The 10427-nt window shown below is 41.4% G+C and overlaps 1 protein-coding gene across 1 annotated transcript in view; it reads left to right on the top strand.

Annotated features, from left to right (window-relative positions):
• The first annotated feature begins 890 nt into the window (after positions 1 to 890).
• The window catches only part of TOP1 (topoisomerase (DNA) I), a 45404-nt gene continuing 35867 nt past the window's right edge, over positions 891 to 10427 (top strand). The window contains exons 1-2 of the mRNA XM_019471073.1: positions 891 to 1020; positions 7286 to 7388. Of these exons, the coding sequence (XP_019326618.1) occupies positions 891 to 1020; positions 7286 to 7388 (233 nt within the window). The remainder of the gene's footprint in view (positions 1021 to 7285; positions 7389 to 10427) is intronic.

Below are 10427 nucleotides of genomic sequence, written 5' to 3'. Positions count from 1 at the left end.
GAAACATACTAATGGGTTTCAGTCTTTGACTCTTATTTATTCAATTACAGGAGAATGTTTTACATCTTGGGAATCCCTGGAAACACATGTTTCTGTTCACATTGAACTTTTTTTGTTTTTAAGTGCAAATAATGGATTGAAACTTCATTGTTGCCTCTCGGTTGGGAGCCCATTGGCATGTGTAAGAAGCAGCTATTAATTTAGCCTTTCTGTACTGACCAAACATGTATTTTCATGCTTTATAAGGCTTCCTCAGTCTTGTCCTTTATGTAATATTGTCTACTGCAATTCTACTTGCAGTGATTTTATGCACTTGTTACACAGCAACTAAGTTCTGCTGTGGAATAGGCGTATGTGAACATGCCACCTCTTTCAGAAGAGACCATGTAAAAGGCACTGACAGGTCATTAAACTTGCTGCTGCTGTCTCCACCGTTAGTTGTTTTGCTGCAAAATGCTTGCAGTGTAGCAGTTTCTTAAGGTCAGCATCCCTTTATACCACATAGCTATCTCAATTACTTAAGCATTAATTACCCACAGAGTATTAGGTACTTCCTCAGCAGGTGAAAAAATGAGGCGCGCAGAAAAAAAGCGATTAATCCAGTGTGGCTGAAAAAAATTTGAAGAAGGGCTCAAAACATCTGCGCTAAAGTTTATCTGTCCTTTTCTTTCTGAATAGGCTCTTGCAGCATGTCTTGCTTACCTATCCAGCTTCTGCAGGTTGGTTTAGACTGATGAAATGCCAGCAATGACATTTGCTTCAGGTTAACTTCATGTCCCAGAGGCTTCAGTCACACAAGATAGGAGTGATCAGTCTGTGATTTTTTTTTTTTTCCCCCCCCTGGCCTCCTTAACCTATCCATGATAAGATTTAAAGTTTGAGATGGATAAATGAGTGTACAGCTTAGCTTGCAGACTTGGTCCTGTGCCCGCCGTGCTCTCTCACTGTTAGCAGTTCTGTCACATTGTTTACCTCTCTTCCTTAGATTGAAGTTGCCCCGGGGTTTCGGTGGAGCAGAAGGTGCGTTGATCCTGTTTTGCAAACTTCTTGTGTTTTTAAAAAGCTGTGTAAGATCCTTGCTTGCATGATAAAACTTTGCTGGAGAGTAAGTGGAACTTCTCAAGAAGTTGGTAGGAGCTATTCTACAGGACGGAGAATGACTGGAGACATCTATCTATCTGTCTTCCCCTGTCAAGATTCATCACCAAGTAATTCCACAGGTTTCTTCCTTTCCTCCTGTTCAACAGCAAGGAATAGAGGGCCTTCAAATTACAAGATCAATGAAGAATGCAGTAACTAAGGGGTCTGTCTTGTTCTGAAGCCAAGTTTCCCAGCACAGTCCTTTTAAGGAAAAAGACACAATATCTGTCTGTCCCCGTAGTATCTTTTGCCTCAGATAGCTGTTGAAGTGTGGAGGGGGTCATTGGTTTTACTCTGTTTCTATCAAAAGTACTAAGTTTTCAAGCTTCGGCAGAATTGGATACCATGTGGTGTGGTCAGTTCTGGCTCAGCCCAGAAGGGGTTTTGTCTTGGAGTACCTATAGCCTGGAAAATAGGTTGACTCAAATCGATTCAATGATGATATATTTCTTCATGTGAACCCTTAGAAAAAGGAAGAATGCACTCTGGTGGAGTCTTACTTTTAGTAATAAAGTTCCTGCCTTAGAGAGGGTAAACTGTTTGGTTATTCTGCTGTACTTTTCCAAGCTCCCTTTTCATGAGGCTTTCACACTTTTTTCTATTTCTTCCCTTGTATGATTGGAAAATGAATGACTGAGGATCTGAAGCTTTACAACCAAGAGCTGCTTTGTGTGTTTTCCTTATGCTTAGTCAAAATTAATTTAGCTGTTTTGCAGTAAACTATAAAACTCAGATTTTATTCTGGTTTATGGAGGGAAACAGTGAGCACTGTTGAAGTGTCAGACTGCCTGAACTGGTGCATCTGACCCAGTGATGCACCTGAAGTGATAGCAAAATAAATTTGTGATAGCACAGTAATTGTACTTCATTTGAATTTGACTTCAAGAAGGATTTTAAGAATTTAGAAATGGCTTTCTGCAGCAATGTTGATTGTGGAGATGTCTTTCAACACTGGTAAAGGGTTGCATGTCAAGTTGCTTTTGAAAGGTGTATCTGCGCCATTAAGTATGGCACTCTAAATGAGGAAGCAGAAGCCTGGCAGCCTTGTTTCAGTATCATTGTAGTTGCTTTCCTTTCTTGTCACTTACTAAAAACCCAGGTCCTGCTGCTTTTATTGAATTTCATGCTTCGGAAACATTGCTTCCCCAAACTCTATGAAGACAAAAAGTCTTTATCCCCAGAACCTAGTAAAACATTTCAAAAGAACAAAGACTGCTGGCAGAAACCTTTCTGTAAGCAGGTTAATGAGGTATTCAAATTGTCCCCACAAAAACTTACAAGAAGGTGAACCAGAAGACAGCAAATATGGAAGGCTAATAGATTTATCTGGAAAAGCTGCTGTTGACCAGAAATTGGGGTTACCAGGTGTTAATTTGCCAGCTATCTCACTTACTGTAGGATAAATGAGAAGGGCCAAATTGTTGCTCACATCTTTTTCTCAGTTCTTAAAAAAAGATTCTAATGCAAAATTATGAAAATGGGATAAAATGGAACTGGGATAAAAGTGGGCAGTGGGAGTGGGATAAAATGGCACCTATAGCATTCTGTATCATGTGCCAGCAACATTCTCCCAAATAATATTGATAACTGTACTGACTGGGCATACAGTAACCTATGCCCCTCTGTGTGATTTCAGGATTTTATTAGAAAAGTTGCCGTCAAAACTGAAATATTAATGTAGGAAGTAGGCCTACTTCCCTTGATTGTGATATGTAAGTAATCTTTTTGGGGAGGGGTGGGGTGCGGAGAAGGGTGTTCAAAAGTGTTCTAAAAGCAAAGGAATTTGTCTCATGAATTAAAACAATATAGTTCCACATAATTGTTTTGTCACCAGACTAATCTATTAATCCAGGGGTCATTCTTGTTATGAAAGGAGACTGCTCGCCTTTGCTGTCTGTTGGCACTCTGCCTCTCCAGGTGGCAACTGCCTGCTGGAAGAGGGCTTTCTTTTACTTCATCTCTGCTCTCGTCATGCTGTAGTTAGAGATGCCTAACCTTTTACAGCTCTGTTCCTGGATAGAGAGTAAAACTGCACTGTTCCAGTAATACGTATATACAAGTATTGCAAATAGGGTTATGACTCAGCCTTTCCCCAGAGGCTTAGCGGTGGAGCGAAGGCAGGGGGGGAACAAAACAGAGCCATGGACCAAAAGTGCTTAGAATTTCCCATCCTTAAATCAGGCGTCCTTGTAATTAAACAGAGTTGAAAGATGAATCAATGTACAAAAATGCAGAGCTGCTTGTGATTGTTGGAGGTACAGGGGGAATGGCAGGAGTAGTACGGGGACTGCAGTAATCTTTTGGAGACATACCAGGCTCAGCATTAACAGGCAGAGATCCAGTGCCAGAGACATCAAGCTTTCTAGAACAGAAGAGATGCCAAAAGCTCTGTTTGGGTTAGAGAATACTGAAGGGAGAGCCTTAGGGGTAATGGATCCTTGCCCAGTGAGCATAACCCCTGTCCCCACTGTAACCTTGATGCTGGAGAGAGACTTTTTGATTTCTGAAATCCTTTAAATATCACATGAGCTTTTGGGGGTTTGAACTTTGCTTACAGTAGACAGTGGATTTTGCTAATGCTCTTGGAGAAGGAATAGTATTTATCTCCTTGTTTAGTGTTAGAGGGAGCAGACTTACTTAATGGAAGACATAAAAGGCAGGACACAAATCTGAATGTGTGATAATGTCTGACCTCATTCTGTAGCTCACATGAGGATGGACCTAGTCAACTGCTAATCAGCTGCAAGCTGGGAGAGAGTTACTGGAGACTGAAAGATTCTTCTAGGAATCAATGTGCTAAATAAGTCAAAGAACATATATTACAGACAGGAACACTTCTGTTGATTGCTTCTGTGTTGATGAGGTTTGCTGCGAGGTGGCCCACTGTGTCTTGAAGTTTTGTTCCCCATTCAGTCATCTGTTGCCTGTGTAGTTCAGTTGGAGGTGATGCTGTGTTGGTTTCTGTGAAATGGGTACATAAACTGGAATGAAATGGCTAAACTTGTTTCGTGTCAGCCACCAAATAACCATCAACTTGGACTCCTAGATAAAGACGGTCTGGAACAAAGCACTTTTGTGTGATATGCCAAAAAAAGAATTCTGTCCTTTTTAATGACCCAGTCTCCTGAACTTCATCCAGCTTCACCCTCAAAAAAAAAAAAAGAGACCAAGAGCTTTAATGCCTTCTGAAGACATACATATGGCAGCTCAAGACTATTTAATAAACTCTTTTGAAGTCTTCATTCTTAACCTACCTCATGGCATTGTGTCAGAAAGCAACACCATTGAGTCTGAATGCTAGGCAAATATTCCAGAATAATTTCATTCTTAGGAGACATGTCTGGAAGGTAGTACACTTACCTCCATGGAAGTACTGAATTTAAAGTGTTGTCCAGTGTGAGAGGCCAAGTACCTATCCAGCCTTGACTGCACTTGGGTGAAAGCTCTCCTGCCAGTTTTTCCCTTCTGCTTTCAAGACCATGTGCACAACCTCCTGTTGTTCCCCAGCCACTTTGGCTGCCTTTTAGCCATCACCTCTATGAAAGACCTTCCTACTAGGAATCCTTTGGTAGAAGGCAAAGGAAAGCTGAGCGGTGACAAATACTAGCAAGCAGAGCTAGTTTAACTGGTCAGGCACTTTTTTGCTGCTGTACCAGGCTTTAATTGTCTGAAAATACCAAATCATTGTAAGCAGTGCAGAGGACTGAGGAAATAGATGTCTGACTCTAGTGTTTCCAGGGTATAGCCCTGGAACTACTTTTTGAGAGCAAGTATTAATTTCAGCTGGAAAGCATGAGTCAGCTGGAAGGGAGTCTGGTGATGAAGGTTGAAGACTGTTCTGTTTTCCGCTTTTTTGTGAAAAATAATCTTGTGGTTTCTAAAGAGAATACCATTGAGCTCAGTTGCACACGTTTTCCATCGATTGGTAGAAAAAAATTGACTCTATGTTGGTATGTGCCTCCTTAAAAAGCAAGTATGTTATGAAATGAGTGTACATAGTTCTATGTATAGCATCATGATGGTTTTTCTAGCAATTTACCTATTCATCAAGTGTAAATAGATGGATGTTCACTTCAGCCGGTGCTTTAGGAATCAGTGAGTAAAACCTCTGTGGAATAAAACCCAGGCAGTTTGCAAACAGCCTGAGCTTCCAGCTACTGGCTGAACTGAAGAATCTTAAGTGTGAAATGCACTGCAAAAACATTTTTGCCAGTGAAATGTGTGTTGTCCTGGTGGGAAGAAGGGTACTGAGAAATTGCTTCTTGGCAGTTCAGAGAGTGTAGGTGTCCAGTCCCTCCACAGTTTGCCAGAGATTCCTGCAAAGCTCTGCCTGCTGAGAAAGAGATTTTGCTGTTTAGGTACTTGAAAACTCTTAGGTGCTTTATGCTGTAGCACCAGATGTTTCACATAACCTGCCCTGTGCCTGTACATCAAAATATAGAAAACTAAATCTTGTGCTTTAGATGGATATACTGTATACACCAAAGCACTAGGAAGTGTCACCAAGTTCAGGAGGATCGAGGAAAGATGCAGAAGGCAAGCTGGAGGCTTGAATGTCAGCATTCAGATGTTGTTTTAGGTTGTCTTACTGCAGGTGTGTGAAAACAGTACCTGAAGTTACAGAAAGCAATAGATTAAAATCGTATTCTGTGGAAATGTGACTGTGGGTATGTTTCCACTAAAACCAGTTGAATGTTCGGAGGCTGTAAGAGCTGGTGTCAGTTAAGGAGAAAAATGAATTTGTGGTGAAAGACTTGGAGTCAGGAGAATGAGGCTTGTTCTGGCTCTGCAATGCATTTCCCACGTGACTGTGAAAGTCACAAATCCTTGTGTTGCAGTTTCCTATTCTTAGTGTAGGGATAGTAAGAGGCACAGTAACATCTTTACAATTAATTAAGCATTAATACCTTACATCCAAGATCTCTGGTGGAAATTCTGGCGCTGCGATCTGAAAACAGTTGCCAAATTCAGCACAGCCTTTTAGGTATCCTGGGCAGCTTACTTAATTTTAGTTGCTTTTAGAAGCATATTTAAAAAAAAAAAAATAATAGGGGGAGTCTTTGGGCATGCACACATTCTTCCCAACATTAGTGACCTTGACTGTAAATGATAGTGCCTTTTGAGGTGGGCTTGAGGTGCTAGTTCAGCCTCAGCTCCTTTTTGATCTACTTACAAAGAACATTTAAGGACCTAAAGATGCTTGTAAATGAGTTTATTTACAATTCAGCTATGTTGCTCATTTTCTGTGCTGGATCTATTTCCTTGGTGCTTTAAAGGACTTTATTGTACAGTACAGTTGTCACTGAGGATGGGAAATGTCACTCGGAGTAGAAATTGATACCAAAAAAATTACTGTGTTCATGTAGATTTACTTAAGTGCCATCTCCCATTTCTGACCTGTCACTTAATTTGGACCAGTCCTAACCTGTGTAGGTGGGTTACCACTAGCACATACTCATTACAGCTGTCATGTTGGATTTTCTTGGTGGGGCTGTTAGCGGAGGGAGGTAAGTGTCTCCTGCAGAAGAGAAGCATGAGGAGAGAATTCCTAGTCCTCTTTTCTTTTCACTCTTTCTTTTCCTCTTCCCTCATTACTCCCCCTTTCCCTTGCTGTGTGCCTGTCATGTCATGCACTGTTGGGGATAAGAATAAGATTATTTTAATTTGGGGGGGTGTGTGTGCTTTGTCTAGACTAGATACTTGTGGAAATAGCAGTCTAAATTCTAGGATTCAGCAGGCCTAACATTTCAGCTTTATGTTCTGTTCCTGTATCCTTATAATCTATTTGGCATGAAATACTTACAGGCATAGGAAGCTAGGTTTCCCATCTGCCAAATAAGATTCAACTTGCTATAGCCATACTTACCTATTTAATAAGAAGGGTTGCATTTTTTTCAGGGTCTGTAAAGCATTTAAAGGTCATTGAACCAAAGTCCATACAAACGCAGCTGTTGCCAAGATGAATTAACTTGTGCTGCAGGAACCATGAATCCATTTAGGGCCTCTGAAATTAAGATTTTTATTACAAACTTTGAATCACGGAAAATACTGGTATTGGGTGGGGAAAAATGCAGAGGTTCATGAGGGAGGCGTGGAGTTTTCTCCCAACTTGATTTCTTAATTTTTTTTGCCTCTCTGCTTGCAGATTCTCACAAACACAAAGATAAACACAAAGACCGAGAACACCGGCACAAAGAGCACAAGAAGGACAAGGAAAAAGACCGGGAAAAGTCCAAGCACAGTAATAGGTGAGGAAAAAGTCGATGAAGTCCTCATAGGCTATAAAACACTGTTGCACATGCAGTCTTTCAAGAATTACTCTGATAATATGAGGACGGAATTGCTACATTCTGAGTGTGGTTTATATGAGTGTAGGTGCTTTAAGCCTAACTTCTGTCATTGCATGCATTTCCATATGGGTAGCTGAAGTAGTGTATCTTGCAAATGTGAGCCAATACTAATGTCTCAAAGATTATTGTAGCTTAGTGTTATTAAAAGCATTGAAAACTAGTTTAATGCCATCTTCATGAAGATTGATCAATTTTGTTCATGATCCTTTTTGTGTGTGGTTCTAGTTGTTTGTCAGAAATGCGGAGCTCCCTTGAGTGTTGGTATAAACCCCACTGTTTTAGCATAGTTGAACCTGATGTGACTATTCAGCCTCCTCATAATTAGAAGTGTCTGGAAAGATAGTCCCCCAGAATGATGGTGGTGTCCTTGGCCTGCTACCACAATAGCTGAATATCTCAACACTGTGAGGCAGTGTTATGAACTTCTGCTGGGTTAGATGATGAATTTGAAAGGATTGCATGCTGTTTTGTCTGATGTGATTGATGCACTACGCTGCCGCTATATGGGGAAAGTGTTTCATGCCAGTCACCTGCTGTATCATCCACACTGAACGTAAACACTTATTTACTCTGTGATGACCTGTAGCTCTTGAGGTGGTGGTGAATTCCACAGTCCAATTGATACCCTAGCCTAGGCTGTGAACTTCAAGAACCAGGATGTGCAGGTCTGTCCGTGGTGATTTGATATGATGGAGCACAGGGCAATTACGTCACACACAGGATGTTACTCAGAAAAGCTTTCCGAGTTGTAACTCCTGGCATGCAAGTGCCACGGAGCCTACACTGACAATGAAACTTGCAAAAAACAGTCCCTGGAGGGTAAGCTTCTGTTGTGACACTTGGTGAATGGCGGATAGCATTTATGCTATGGCCGAGCAAGTGTTATTAACTAGTTGCTGTGCAATTGTGATAACACAATCTAAAAATGAATTAAAAAAGCTTATGTTAACAATGATTTCTGTTAAAAAGAAGCATGGAAAGAAGGAAAGAGTCTGTGCTGAGCAGTGGGCTTGTTTTATAGGGGTCGCAATTTATTTGAGTTTTCTGTGACCTTTTGAGAAGTTATACAACCTTACTGTTCCATAATATGTTTCTTCTTTTTCTGAAAGTAAATCGTTGACGGGGGGCAGGGAGGAAATCTAGGCCAAATAACTTGCAGCATTTACAGGCTTCCACAGCAAAGATGAAATGCTTTGGACACATTGTTTGCACTCTTGTTTGCTCACATATCTATATTGCCTTGATTTCTGATTTTCTTTTTTCTGATCTTCAAGCATGCACCCCAAAACTGACTGTCTTGCGTTTCCAGATGCTCATTGCTTCACTTGAAAAACCATTCCCCTGCAGTCTTAGCAAAGTACATCCTTTTGTAAGGAGTAATGTAAGCACTGTCTTTAAATTTCCAGAATTCATTAATGATTTGACCTTATTTGTGTAGGAGTTGGAAATGGTCAGTGTATTTTTAACTGGAAAAACTAATTATGGCTTATAACTTGAAGCTGCATGCTACTAATTGTGTAAACAATAAATACCAAAACAGTGGAAAGGAGATAAGAATGGCTAATGTGTTTTGTGAGGTGTAGCTCATGAGATGATATGTAATCATGCTTTATCTTGAAGTAACTCCTTCCTCCCTACAGTGTTGCCTTGAAATCCCTGTGAGAGAGGCATCATGTTTTCTAGGCACTGTGCCTAAAGCTTCCAGTCACTTTCATTTATCTATTAAGTGTTCATTTGTCCTGTGAGCACAATATACTGCATCTTTGAGTCCCATAATACGGTATACCTATGTGGATGGCATGACTGAGTGCATACATGTGCAGGGGTTTTGTTCAAGGCGTGTTCTGCAGAGAGATGACATAATACTGCTTTGCCGCTCAGGCCCCTACACAAGGTGGAACTTCCCTTCCCCAGGCTGAGTGCACAGCTTGTGCAAGTTTTCTATAGTGTGTTTTCTGCCTTTCAAAACTGCCACCTTATAAATAAATGTATTATAGTGCTGAATCATGAAATCTGGTCTTGAAGGTGGTACTCAGGGAAGGTAATGGACGCGGACATGGGTGCGGTGCTCTGTTTGGATCGCTCCTTCAGGAGCGCTCTAAGATCTTCACTGCCCTGATCATGCTTAGTCATGCACAGGGTACATGGCTGCTTGCTGCGTAAAGCCAGCTGACTTCTAAAACAAACTTTTTAGAAATAACTGACCTCATAATTGAAATTTAAGTATTTCTTCCCCAAATCCTTTGATTCAGCTGTCATCCACGTAATTCCATAAATGTAAGTTGTGTCTGCGAGGATTAGGTTTAGGTTACTATTGTCTTGTGAAGGAGATAGCCCAGCAGCTCACAGCATGGGGGTGGAGGTGGAGGAGGATCTGTGGTGAGCAGGGAATTGCTTAGAGGGGAGCTGCTGGAAGGGCCTGAACGGAGCACATGCTTGTGACCAGGCGACTGCCAAGTGTTCACATGGAAAAGGTGTGAATCCAAGGATGGCAGAGGCCAGACTAGTGAGTTATGGGACGGGATGGGGAAGGACTGAAGCAAGCCAAGTTTCAGGTCAGGCTCCGTTACTACAGTCACTGTACCGAAATACTTTCCTGGACAGAACCAAGATGAACAGAGAAGTCTGAATTTTGGGATGGCCTGTATGACTGTCCAGTGTCGATCACTATCGTACTGCTAAGCAGATGAGTTGCACTGGGGAGGGGAGGGGGACGGGGACATTTAATCACTTTGCCATTTTTAATAGCTTTTAATTTTGCCAGCAGTGGGAGGGGAGGAAATTGCTCTGTGGGGAAATACTGGAGAATTGTCCTCTTTCAAAAGGGCGCTTAACTGTGATATAACAAGACCCAAAGCAAAACTGTTCTTGGGCGAAGAAGAGTGAGGGCTCTGTGATTGCCTATGCTTCATTAGTTTCGAAAGTCTTGGCTTAGGC

This window comes from Aptenodytes forsteri, unplaced genomic scaffold (genome assembly GCF_000699145.1).
Source record: "Aptenodytes forsteri isolate BGI_AS27 unplaced genomic scaffold, ASM69914v1 Scaffold369, whole genome shotgun sequence".
NCBI lineage: Eukaryota > Metazoa > Chordata > Aves > Sphenisciformes > Spheniscidae > Aptenodytes > Aptenodytes forsteri.
Note: the sequence above shows the minus strand (reverse complement) of the source record. Positions and strands in the feature narration are given on the sequence as shown.